The 14,233-nt window shown below is 35.5% G+C and overlaps 1 protein-coding gene across 3 annotated transcripts in view; it reads right to left on the bottom strand.

The window, feature by feature from the left end:
- The window catches only part of LOC116847352 (serine/arginine repetitive matrix protein 1), a 47,307-nt gene that overhangs the window by 15,502 nt on the left and 17,572 nt on the right, over positions 1-14,233 (bottom strand). For 2 of the 3 annotated variants that reach the window (XM_032822277.1, XM_032822275.1), the window contains exons 3-5: positions 9,440-9,476; positions 5,354-5,523; positions 3,549-3,731 (exon numbers count right to left, since the gene is read on the bottom strand). In XM_032822277.1, coding sequence (XP_032678168.1) covers positions 3,549-3,731; positions 5,354-5,523; positions 9,440-9,476 — 390 coding nt within the window. The remainder of the gene's footprint in view (positions 1-3,548; positions 3,732-5,353; positions 5,524-9,439; positions 9,477-14,233) is intronic. The other variant, XM_032822276.1, reaches the window with a different exon arrangement.

Here is a 14,233-nt window from a genome sequence, read left to right as displayed (position 1 = left end):
AGAGAGAGAGAGAGAGAGAGAGAGAGAGAGAGAGAGAGAGGACAGAGAGGAAGGAAAGAAAAGAAGAGAAAAACGATGACAGTCCGGTCGATGTACTGGCCGGCGTCTCGCGATTGAGCGAGGCATATTTTTCCGCACGGTTATCTCGGCATCTCGCGCGCGAGGACGACTGGTCCAACGCGACGAAGACGAAGACGACGAAGACGACGACGACGAAGACGAAGAGGACTCTCGGAATCTCGAGGTTGCGAGTGACCGGCGCGATTGCGGGTACCTCGAAGAGGGCGCAGACACGAGCCCTGTCGATCCCGTGGCGAACGAGACAGCGGGGACCCCGGCGATTCCGCCGACGTGGACGAGCACGGGACACTATCGCGGCTGAATTGCTGGCCGATCGCGCTCGGGCGAGACGCGCGGAACAGCTGCTGAGACTGCGGCCGCAGTCGGCATCTCGGCTCCTTCATCGCCATTGGGTGAAGGGAGAGCAAAATCGAGAGATCATCGACTTCCACTTCTTGAGATCCCTTTCCCTCTCCCTCCCTCTCTTTCTCTCTCTTTCTCTTTGTCGCCCTCTTTCTCTTGCTTCTCATCGTGCTCTCTCTCTGTCCCTTAAACAAGAGAGAAAGAGAGATCTTCCTCGCTCTCGTTCAATCTCGTATACTCTCCCACTTGCCGGCGCCGTTCGCCGTTTAACTCCGTCCTTCCCTGGTCCTCCTCTTCGTCCAGAACGATTCGACCTCCTCCGTCCTGAAGCGTTCGTCGCGCGAGAGCGTCTCTCGCTTGGTATACCTGTTGCCCCGTCTTTCGCAATCCGGCTACTCCTCTCCCGTATCCCGGCGAGGTTTGTGCAACCTTCCTAGCCGCGACTCCGGAGCGTGGATGCGATTGCATGCCGCATAGATCGATCTATCCATCTGTCTGTCCGTCCGTCTCCGTGCGCGCTACGCGCGAGCGCCGATCTGTTGTCGTGCCCGTTCGGCCAGGTAACTGGTTTGCGCGTTTGCGATCTTGCCATTGTCATTCCAGATAACACAAACGTCAAGCCAAGCGGTCTTAATTTATAGCTCGCGACTGAACGCTGCGCTTGAGATAAACGCGACGGCGGAATAATCGTCAGCAGTTATATTTAGATACGTCAGATCGGGCGTTTTTTTTGTTGTGACTTTTTGCGAGGAAAGGAAGAAGAGAAGAAGAAGCACACACGCGCTGCGAGCTGGACACGGAGCGCTGCTGGCTGGTCTCTATTCACGAAGCCGCTGCGTATCTTTACGAGGTGGAATCAAGAGAAGCGATCACTGTAATCGTATATACTTCGTTCGTTCAATATACGAAATCGCGGTTTCCTCTTAGGGCAATTTTAATCTTGAAGATATCGTAATAGAGTAAATCTGGAAGATATCCAGACAATATAATATCTAAAATCGGGATACAAGACGTTTTAAAGATCATCTTTAAGATGCATTTCAGACGATTTACGTATAAATATCTTTAAGACGTCTTAAAAATTATCTTTAAAGCATCTTATGTCCCGATTTTAGACATTATTTTATCTGAATATCGAATAGAGTAAAATATCCAATTATTGACATCCACTTACTGATCTCCTTTACACTATTTAACTAATAAAACTAATCAATAACACCGTGGTTCATATACATCTTCTTGATTCAACAGCAATCCTGATAGATTAATGTATGTAAACTTTACAGCAACTTTAAGTGTATTAAATCACGAAATTTAGCAACGTTGAGTTCCTTATGATTGATCAGATGGCAATCATATTTATCACATAGGACGACAAGATAGAAATACAAAATAATATGATCAAAATTTCCCCCAAACAATATGCTATGATAAGTATAATATGAAAATCAAAATATAACTTTTAGTAAATTTATTGCTGCATCAATAGAACCAAAAATTTATATCGTTGTATGACTAATTCAATGTATAGTATATTTATTTCATAAGAGTATAATTAAAAGAATTGTAAAATTTCCATTATCGCTTATCTCATGTCGTGATAATCATAAGTCTACCTGGAAATGTGTTATTGAAACTAATACTCGACTTATTAACCCTCCATCAGTCGCAATATCCGTCAGATATAGTTCCTAATTCCGATGCTATTAAGAAAGCACATAGGAACTAAGGTCTTGTCTTTTATTTCGACGTAGTTTATTAAATTATACTTTTGTACAGTTGCTTTCCGTGATCAGGAAGACTCATTTATGGATATTCGAAAATAAAAGGTTGGTTTAATCAATTAATGGTTAAATTAAAATATGGTAGTGTTTGAGGGATACATGCGACCATTGACGCAATTTTCGAATGTAACTGGCGGAGGGTTTAAGATAATACATCACATATTGTTTTAATAACTCGAATATTAGTTTCAATTGCTATTGAGTAAAAAAAGTTTAATCTCGTTATAGCGCTGTTGACCAATTCTATCAATTCAATAGTATTTTTTTCCGTGTAATTATTGACACTTTAGAAAAACCTGATTTTTTTTAAGTTTTTTTTTAGTATATCAATAACTGCATAAACAATTTTATAGAATTAGATAAAATCCATATAACTAAATAATGTTCTTGATAAAAATAATGAAATTATATAGAAAGCGTATTCAAATAAATATCTAATCGTGTAATGTAATATATATTTAATGGTGAAAAATAAGTCCGATATAAAACGAAAGAAATTGATAATTTTTTTATACAAGCTGAAATATGAGAAACTTCCGGTAAGTTCAGATAAAGTCATATTGTATTCCAATGAAATTCGTATACTCCCATATAAACAAGTGAATGTGAATTTGGTAACAGCTTTATACATTAGTTGGTTTACCTCTTAAAAGAATTACATCCTTTATGAATGAATTATATAATATTTATATTTATTATAGAAAAGATAGAAATGAAAAGAAATGCGAAAAATTATTCAAAACAATATTAAAACAACGTTGGAATACGTTACATAAAATGTAAAATGAAAACTTTTAGTGAAACTTTTAATAAATATGTTACTACGTCAATATAACTAAAAATTTACATCATTGTATAATATGAATTTAATGATTAAATCAGTATAGTATACTTCCTTCATAAATGTAACTAAAACAATTGTGAGGTTTCCATCACAGATTGTCTTACGTCGTAATAATCATGAAAGTCTATTTGGGCTCTTATGAATCCTTATTGGATTGTTAAGCAAGGTGACTAAGGGAATGTCAGTAATTGACCCCATTTCGTGTCTAATTTCTCTTTTAGGCTTCGCGATATACGATTCGTTTCATAACGAAAGGGACAAGTGGGAGTAGCCAGCGACATGCCGACTCCGAATCTCGTCGTGCTGGGATACGTCTTCACCGACACGAGCGCTCACGCTCAAGCTATCAGATGGGACGAGTCTTGAAGAAACAAACAGCGCGACCTTTTCGCAGTGATCGCGCTCGCGCGATGCCGGGAAAGAGAATGTGCATACACCCGTATTCCCTGCGGCACGCGCAGGTGGAATTCAGGTGTGGGTGTGTCGCGTGCATATACCTCGTCCGAGATATCTCCCAACTGTTGACGATCCTCCGTCTCGAGTCTCTCCTCGATCTCCTCGCGGCTCCTCACCACCGTCTCGTTTAGCTCCTTTTGCACGATGTTGCCGCCATTTCCGGTCACAACACCACCTGCCGCAGGCCAGTCGACCTCCTGAGGCTGATCCCCGGTCGTGCGTCTCTAAACACCGGTCGCGAAACGTTAAAAACACGTTCCGTACGTGTGCGTGATGCTACAAAGGAAGCCGAGTTCCAATCCGATACACAGATGTATCTGCGAGAAATGAGCGTGCATCGCCGAAGGAGCGAGAAGAGGCTCTCGTTCGTTACTGCGTCTCGCCTCTTTCTCGCGGAAATGATTACAGGAGAAGCAAAAAAGCGAAAGGTTCCGCGTGATGTAAGGTCGAGTCGGAGGATAAAAAGTTAATTAGAACTGAGTCTTCGCAGACCCCATAGTCCCCTTCGGAGACGATTGAAAACCAAGGACAGTCTGAATCTTTTTGACTACTATGAGAAGAAGATACTATGTGGAAACACTAATTAACATTATGTCAATGTTATAATTTCTCATTCAACAATGTAAATGCGATATAACATGTGTTGTATGTAACATTTACATTGTTTAGTGAGAAATTATAATATTTATGTAATGTTATTATTAGTTGATATTTACTGAGTATATACTATAGAGAAGAAGTCAGAAAATAAAAAAACTTCTTTCTTTCCATCTTATAGTTCTTTTTATAATTTTTTACATCTTATAGAAAAGATGATGAGTCAGATTGATTTTGAAAAAGACGATAGGCCTATAAAATAAAAAGAAGGAAGTAGAATTCTTCTCTTTTTATCTTTAGATCTTTTGATTTGAAAGGGAAAATATTGAGTCAGATTGACTATGAAGAAGGAGATAAAATTATAATATAAAAAGAAGGAAAAAGAATTTTTCTCTTTTCATTTTATAGTTTATATAGTTCATTTCATTTTAGAGAAAAGATGTTAAGCCAGTTGGACTACGAAAAAGATAAAGCTATAAAATAATAAATGAGTAAAAGAATTTCTCTCATTTTATTTTATAATTCTTTTTATAGGTTTTTTCAGGAAAGTGATTATGAAGAAAAAGATAGAACTATAAGATAAATAGAGGAAAAAATATTTTCTCTCTTTTCATTTTATACTTTTTATAGTCCTTTTCATTTTGTAGGAAAGATGATAAATTGCATTAATTATAAAGAAGAAGATAGAACTATAAGATAAAAAGGAAATAAAATAATTTCTCTCTTTCCATCTTATAGTATTTTTATAGTTCTTTTGGTCTTACAGAAAAAATAACGATTTACGTTGAGCATGCAGAAGAAGATAAAATTGTAAGAAAAAAAAGAAGAAAAGAAGTTTCTCTCTCCTTATCTTAAATTCTTTTTATCTTACAGGAAAAGTGGTGATTTGCGTTGACTATAAAGAAAAATAAAACAAAAGATAAAAAGAGAGAAATTCTTTTTCTTCCTCTTTATCTTATTTCTTTCTCTGTTTCTTCTCTTTTATCTTTTTCTCTCGATAGAGAGAATCATCTTTTATCTTCTATCAACTTTTTCTCTTTTATATATAATAGTTATATTCCTTTCTCTCCATGTTCAACTCTTTTTATCTTATAGTCGTATCTTCTTGTATCTATAGTCTTTTTCATCTTACAAGGAAGAGACGGTTCCCATTAGTGTAATTAGGATTTCTCCGACTATTCTTCTCACTGAATCTACTGAATTTATCGCTAACGAGAACAGACTTGTACTACTCGACAAATGTGCGCACCTCCTGCGTGGTGTGCTCCTGTTGTTCAACATCCTCGGTCGTGTTCGTGGTGACGAGAGGCCCGGAGTCTACGACGACCTCGCCGTCCTCGAGAACGACCTGCCGCTTCACCCTGGTCTCGATCTGCCTGGTGGTGGTGATTTCCTTCTTCTTGCGGGTCTCCCATTCCTCTGCAAGCCGGAAGCGGACGTCTTGTTAGTCCAGCTCACGTCACTGTTGCGCAAAACCAATTTCTCGGTGCCGAACAAACGGACGTGAAACGCAGATGACGATGAGTCGACGCGGTAACCGACGGAGGAGAGGCGCGCCTTTTGTGCCTTTTGTGTCGAGCGACGTTGTCAACCAAGAATCGCGTCCGCGTCAAATGAGCGAAACAATGCAGCCACGCAAAGCGAGCGAACGGTTATCTCCGCGATCGCCGGAGAAAGCATACGGGAACGGTAAAATGAAAAGAAAAGACGGGAAAAGAAACTGAGAAAGACACTGTTTACGTAGCCGGAATATCCAATTTGCGGGACCGATGTGTTATCTAAACGAGAGAAAAACGTGAGAAGAAGGGGGAAACACGAGAACTCGGCTCGGCAAATACTCGTCCACTCCGAGTATCGGAAAGTACGAATCGAACGACTCCGACGACTCACCTAACTTCATTCGCGCGATCCGAATACGCGACTGCAATTTAAGGAGTTTATTCACTTGAACGAAAAAGTGCTTAAAATTAGACAAAAAATTTAACATAACATTTATCGCGGTAAAACGCATTTGTAGTTAATCTCATTGCGATTTGTCTCCATCGTTTATAAAAAATTTAATATTGAATATCGCAATTTTGCACATGTAACCTTACGTTAGAAGCAATATAGATGATCTTCATTCCAATGTAAGGGGGGGGGAGCATGGTACACAGAAAAATTTTAACAATAAAACGTAAACAATAAGCAAATTGACCAATCACAATCAATGATTCTTCTGACGATTCTAAGAATCAGCAACTATAATTAGCCAAATTGCTTACTGCTTAATCCTTTACTGCCCAAATTAATTTTTCATGTTTAAAACATTTTTCGTTTGTAACTCCGAGCATTGAGCAGTTACTATTGTTATCAACATACATTGAGCAGTTACTATTGTTATCAACATACTAAAAAAAGGCAGCCATATTGTGACTTTTACGTCATATCGATCAGGAACAACATTCATATTGAAGATAAATAATGATGTTAAGGCTCCTGGCCCCTCGCATTGTCTATCTCTTTTTAGTGACGCCAGAAGCGAGAAAATGAATGCTAAAAATTCTTGCGAAATACGTTGAAAAAATAAAAATATATATCCATAAAGTAACACTTGCAATCGATTAAACAAATTTGTAAGATATTCCGTGCACTCCCCTTTTACTCTAATAATCAATAATTTATTGTAAATTAATCTGAATAGAAATAGACGAAAAAATAGGTTAAGAAGATGAATTGTATGTCACGTTAATTTACGACAAATTATTGATTGTTAGAGCAAAAGAGGAGTGCACGGAATATTTTACAAATTTGTTTAATCGATTGCAATGTTACTTTATGGATATATATCTTTATTTTAACGTATTTCGTAAGAATTTTTAACATACATTTTCTCGCTTCTGACGTCATTAAAAAAGAGATAGACAATGCAAGGAGCCAGATAATGATGAAAACTGGATTGTGACTTCAGAGTCGCAGTAGAGGGTTAAGTTTTTCTGTAGACAATGCAAGGGACCAGGAATCTTAATATGATAGATAATGATGAAAACTAGATTATGACTTCAGAGTCGCAGTAGAGGGTTAAGTTTTTCTGTGTTTCATAGTCCTAAAAGAAAACTTCATGAAAAATGATACTATAGTATTTTATTATGTGAATATATCCACATAAAAAATTTACCGTTATAAATTACCATTAAATATTAAGAAACACGATACAAAAGGAAGAATAATTTATTTACTACACCGTTTTTTTTTTTAAATATTACAACCCAAGTAGTATTTTGTGTAATGATCGATTGTAGGCTAGAAAACTGCTGCTTTATTTTTTGAGTAAAACGTGGCAAAGTAATATTATGAAATTAGTTTCAGGTAAACATTTATTATTTAGATAGTGAAATAAATATATAAAAAGGTAATTTTCGATAAACAGTGAGTTTGTCAGTAGTTTCCTTGATGTGCCACTGAAAATACGTTCCTGAAGTCTTGAAAATACATACCTGGTGAATAAACTCCTTAAACTCGCCAAAAACTGAAGTAAGAGAGATATTTCCCTATCGCGCGATGCAAACGAATTAGTGAGCAACTTTAAGGGGCCTTTTATACCTTGGGAGATTCGGAAAAATAAGCTATATTCAAGAATTGTTTCTGGGGAAACTTCGCAACGAATCGATTTGTAATTTGGAAAATTTATCATATAAGTATAAAAGAATATTTAAAAAAATATAATGGTTATTCGAAAATATAAAACTTTAAATGCATTTTCAACTTTGGTGCGTGTGCAAAATTTCCCGAAGACTATCAAGTCGATTGTCTTCAATAAATATTGAAAGTATGTAAAACGGATTTTACGAAAAATTTAAAATTAACGAAATGGCGTCGACGGAAAGCGAACTTTTCTCGTTCACAACTTTTCATATAACAGGAAAAGATATTGAATTTTAAAATCTCAGAAAGTTCAAGTTATACATCCTCGATATACATGCATTGAAGATACATGTAAAGTTTGAAGTTGATTTCAGTTTCATAGTCTTCGAGAAATCTTGCAGGCTAATTTCAAAAACATAGTTTCGAAGAAAGCGTTTAAAGTTTAAAGTTTTGGCGTGCAAGATTTTTGGAAGACTATTAAACCATGATTTTATTTTTACGAAAAAATAAAAATTAACAGAATATCGTCGCTGCAAAGTGGACGTTGCGTTTTTCTCACCGAAAAAAGCAACATTTTACATAACGGAAAATATGTTAAATTTAGAAATTTCAAGAAATATGGTCTATATGCGTTCGATATAAATGCATTAAAGATATGTGGAAAGTTGGAAGTCAATCGACTCAATAGTCCTGGAGAAATCTTGCACGCCGAACTTAAAAACGTGATTTGAGAGAAACGCATTTAAAATTTTAGATACAACATTCTTAGGTGAAAAAAATTTTGTTTCCAACAATCATTATATATTTTTAATATTCCTTTATATTTATACAATAAATGTGCCAAGTTACACGAAAAAAAGGATTTGCTGCAGCAGCAAACTAATTTGTTATATATGGGCAGTTAAACATAATTCGCTGTATTAGCTTCTTTTCCTTTGCTGCAGAAATCTATTTCCTTGCTATAATAACAAGAAAATATGCTCGTATAGCAAGAAAAGTGGCTAACATAGCAAATTTGCTACAGATGGACAAAACATAATTTACTGCTTTACTTTTTTTGTTGCAGGAACAGATTTTCCTGTTATCTTAGCAAGGAAATTGGTTTCTGCAGCAAAGAAAAAGTGGCTAACACAGCAAATTATGTTTAGTTGTCCATATCTTTTTTTCCGTATATAAATCGACACGTTTTTCTAGAAGAAATTTCTAAAAATAATCTCTTTCGAGCGGCCACAGGCCGCTCGGTAAAAAGCCTCTTAATGTTTTAGATAACATAACATGTTCTAAGATCATTCAGGTCGTCTTAGGACACTTTCCAGGACATCTTGGGTATGATTAGAATGATTTTGGGACATCTATGCTATCTAAGGTATCTCCTCGTTTCTTTATCTGTTAGTTATCTCTTCGCTTCTTTGGCTGAGTTCGTACTTTGGACTATTTCGTGCTGATAGTCACTCTACCTTTGTTTGGTCATAACATGCTGAAAAAAGAACAAGCAAAGCTTTCAGAACAAAAATGTCCAAAGTGAATCAGTTTTTATCTCTTCGCTATCTGGCATTCGTGTCTGGCAGTCGATACCTTCGCCGTTTTCACTGACTTTCCGACTTTCTGAGTAATGTCGGTGTGTTAACGGTACAGTCCTAATAAATTTTCGGTTTACACGCGTGCGACGGTACAGGACCGGCCGCGCGGATTACCGAGGAATTTAATTTACCTTCTTTGACTAATGCCACGGAGTTCTCAGGATCAACCTGAAAAAGGAAACAATACGCATGTAAATCCTCGCTCACGAGCAGGAAAGCGCCGTCGTCGTCGTCGACGGAGGAATGAGGAGCGATTCCATTCGATTGTGAGGACATTCTCGGGGGAGAGCGTTACGTATCGCGAGGAATACGTCCACCGCGAATAACTTTGCCGTAACCGCTTTCTTAGTCCGCGTTACACGCGACTAAACTCCTGACCGACATCACCCAGCTGGCGAATTCCGATCCCAGGATCGGGATGTTAACGCGAAGTGAGAGCGCGAGACGAGAGTAAGCCGATGAATAGACGCACGTGCGATCCGTCGCAAGGTGATTCGTCCAACGCGATCGCTCGTGAATAATTAATCGAATATCGCGTCGGGAGGATATCCAGTCGAAAATGACGGTATCAAAGACGATGGTACAAAAAAATGAAAAATTTCCAAATTTAGACGTTTGATTAACCATAGATTGCCTGTTAGTCATTTTAATATGCACTTCAAATAATTTAATAAAAAAGTGTAATTGGTTACTTTATTTTTCTTCTGTAAAAAAAATTAAAGACGTTAAGGTAGATTACAAATGAAAAAACAGTTAAGGTAGTCAAAATCATGTCACATTAGCAATAATGGACTAACTACTACTACTACTACTACACGGAAAAAACAACTCCATTAGTGTAGCTAATGTAGGATTTTCACACTACATTTTAATGTAAAATGTAATGTAGTTAGTGTAGAATTTTCTGTTACCTGATACCCAGGTAACAGAAAATTACTCGTAGGACCAGAAAGATTTCTGCAAAAGGTTTTTACTTACAAGGGGACCGCACGTACCTGATGTCATGGATTTTGATGATGTTTTTTTGGGTTGTTCTACAACACTAATGTACATCCTGTGTAAGAGGATTTTTGTCAACATTTCTTTGTTTCGGAGAAAAAAAAAGTAATTTACGAGCGCCTTATAGATCAAACATGTGACGAAATTTACAAGCACTTCAGAAGCCGCGGCGGTTAAGGCACGGTATATGATATTTTTAGCTCAGGTTTAATCCTCGGGCCATCCAATTTTCTTTTTCATTTTATTGTTTTCTTTCATTCAGATTGTAGGGCAAAGATACAATAAATACCAAAATACAAAAAAGGAATATATTAAACGTGATTATAAGTGATAAAACATTAAAAAATATGTTATATAAAATTATGTTAAAATCGATAACGCATCTGATTTCTCGCATCCCGTATTTAAACCCCCTTATTTAAACAATATAACAACCGGTACTCTACCTATAATAAATCTACGACTAACTATTTCTAGATATAATTAAATATATTACTAAATAAACGATTCGTTAACATTAAAATTATTAGAGATTTTTTACACGAGTACGCAAATCAAACTATATTCACGTGTCCGTTCCGATATTCAGGTCCGTCTAAATAAAGACAATCGTTGCAGAATTTAAAACTATCTTGGATTACTCCCTTTTCCTCTGGAATTTACGTTAGAAATTCATAAAGTAAAACAAACACTATATGAAATTTCAGAGGATGGAAAAAACAGCGTCAAATATAAGTGAAACATAAGATTAACATAATTTTATATAACACATTTTTTAATGTTTTGTCATTTATAATCATGTTTAATATTCCTTTTTCGTACTTTTATGTTCATTGTATTCTTGTCCTACAGTTTGAGTGAGAAAAACAACAATAAATCAAAAAAAAAAAATGGGATGGTCCGCGGATTGAATCTGAGACAAAATGATCCCACACCGCGCCTTAACCGTCGCGGCTACTGAAATACTTGTAAATTTCGTCACATGCTTGGCCTATAAGGCGCCCGTAAATTTTTTTCTCCGAAGCAAAAAGATGTTGACAAAAATCCTTTTGCACAGAATGCATATTAATATTGTAGAATAATCCAAAAAAACATCATCAAAATCCATGACATCAGGTACGTGCGATCTCGTTATCAGATATTATTTCTCGTCTCAATCAATTTTTCGACTGTTCTTCCATTCAGTCACACGAACTGACATTTTTTTCCTGTATATAAAAAAAGAAAATTCCGTTGGTGTAACTGAATTTTACGTTGCTTCGTAAGAACATAAACCAGGTAAAAAAACTTGATTGCAGGAACAGAAAGATTCTTATAAGGAAGTTTTTTATAAGGAAGTTTCTACTCAATTGTGTTGAGTTATTACAATCAAGGTTTAAAGAAGTTCGAGAATTTGACCAAATACATATAAAACGAACTTATAATGTTGTATATAATACATAAATAAATCAAACTATAACAATGAATAACAAAAATTTCAATAATTTTTACTCTATCATTCTCGAAATGTTTAACTGTAAACTTATATTGTGCAAATATATATAGAACTATAATACAATAAATTTCTCCCAATTTGACGTATTTGTATACAAAACAAAAGTTTAAAAAAACTGTCGTAATAATAAAATGAGCATTTAAGCATATTTATATTGTAATAAAGTATCATGTAAATATATTATCAGGTTAAAAAGGAATTTAATTAGATTTTTCGATGAGAAAATTCCAGGAATTGAAATTGACAATATATGAGTAAAAACATGATAACGTTGCATAAATTATAGCATCAGATCTGAAATGACCTTTCATAATGACATTTTTCTATATTTATTTCTATATTTATTATTTATTTTAACATAACATCTACGTATTTTTAAATCGATTTAAATGAAACCGATTATTTATCAAATATGATAACAAGTACATTTCATGTTCATATTTATGTTCATATTTCATATGTTCATATGTTCATATTTCATATTCATATTGTCCTTACAATTGACAATATTGACATCGAATGAGTGTCTTCGAATTTTTATTTTGTCACTTTTAAATTATTTGATAATTTTTAAAATAAAAATGATTACATATATTACGATATTTACAAATCATCTCACTAAATTGTTACAAAATTATTTTTTTAATCGTTTGAAATTATCTTATTAATAAAATACTGATATTAACCATAGAACTAGAACTTCCTTAATACCTCCTGAATACTTATAACTGAATGTTCAGACAAATGTTTTCGATTGCAGTAACAGAGACATTATTTCATAGCGCCGAATTTTCTCTCTATTCAGGTCTATCTGGTCTCTCTATTCAGTTACGTAAGCTGAGATTTTTCCATGTATTACCATTGGCAATCCAGAATTAAGTATTAGGTATATGCAATAGTTTTAGTCTTTAATATACTTTAATTTAAGTATGTTTGTCTCCACAAGCCGATATCTCTTTTTTGCTCCAAGAAAAGAAACCCAAAATTTACTTGAGAGACAGGGATGGCAAGTGAAACAAAAGTCGAGAAAAGTTTCGACCCAGCTGGTTGATCATGCATCTTTTTCTCTAGCGTGAAAATTTTCTAATGTAAAAACGTATAGAAATGTTCACTTTTCACGAGTTCACGTTAGAGAAAAAGATTCATGATTGACCCCCAGGAACAAAACTGAACACATGTGCAGTCTGTTTAGTTTTGTCCCCAGAAGAAAACGAAAATAAAAAACAAAAGTTTTGTGTCAGGAATCAAAACTATATACCGAATAGTTTTGTTCCCGGTACGAAACAAAACAAAAAGTATTACGACGATAAAATCTTATTTCTTTTTTATTCTAATGATTTTAGTTTTGTCTTCAGAAAAACATTTAAGAGTAGCAGGTTGGAAAAATACAAAATTGGCAGGAACTTATTACGAGCGAGCTAATAAAAATATTGAAAAGATTTTTTATATGTTATTGTACATATTTTCTATTATGTATATCACATGCAGGTTACATATACATATTAGATTACATATACAAGATGTTTTGTACTTGCCGTTCATTAAGGCTCCTGGCCTCTCGCATTGTCTATCTCTTTTTAATGACGTCAGAAGCGAGAAAATACATGCTAAAAATTCTTGCAAAATACGTTGAAATAAAAATATATATCCATAAAGTAACACTTGCAATCGACAAATTTGTAAGATATTCTCTCTTTTTGTTCTAACAATTAATAATTTATTGTAAATTAACTTGATTAGAAATAGGCGAAGAAATATGTTAAGCAGATGAATTGTATGTCACGTTAATTTACGACAAATTATTGATTGTTAGAGCAAAAGGGGAGTGCACGGAATATCTTACAAATTTGTTTAATCGGTTGCAAATGTTACTTTATGGATATATATTTTCAACGTATTTCGCAAGAATTTTTAGCATGTATTTTCTCGCTTCTGACGTCATTAAAAAGAGATAGACAATGTGAGAAGCCAGAAGTCTTAAGTATATAGCACTATTCCTTATAAAAATTCGAATATATTGTTACGCGCGCCACCTGATATATTTCTCGACCGCGAGTCAGCTGCCGCGAGAGTCGATCGACTCCGGTCAACTGTTTGCTACAACAACGAAGTGTCAACGGATCAGCTGTTTGTCATGGCAACGAAGCGTCAACAGATCAGCTGTTTGTCACGACAACGAAGTGTCAACGGATCATCTTTTTGTCACGGCAACGAAGTGTCAACGGGGAGTTGGAGAGAAATTGCGCTTGACGGCGGACGTGTCTCCGATTTCTCTCAGCTTTTTAAAAACGCTCGCTTGTACATAAATAGAAATAGAGTTCTTGTTTGTTCCGCGAAACCCTGTGTTCTTATTTCCGCGTTCCGCGCGCGTAACAATATTATTTCTTGTCAATTTTGTACTTTTCTGGCCGTCCAGCCTGCTATTTCTCTT

Source organism: Odontomachus brunneus, unplaced genomic scaffold (genome assembly GCF_010583005.1).
Source record: "Odontomachus brunneus isolate Ranch 3 - 2012 unplaced genomic scaffold, Obru_v1 Obru_scaffold_077, whole genome shotgun sequence".
Classification (NCBI taxonomy): Eukaryota; Metazoa; Arthropoda; class Insecta; order Hymenoptera; family Formicidae; genus Odontomachus; species Odontomachus brunneus.
The sequence above is the reverse complement of the archived record's forward strand: the minus strand, read 5'-3'. Positions and strand labels throughout refer to the sequence as shown.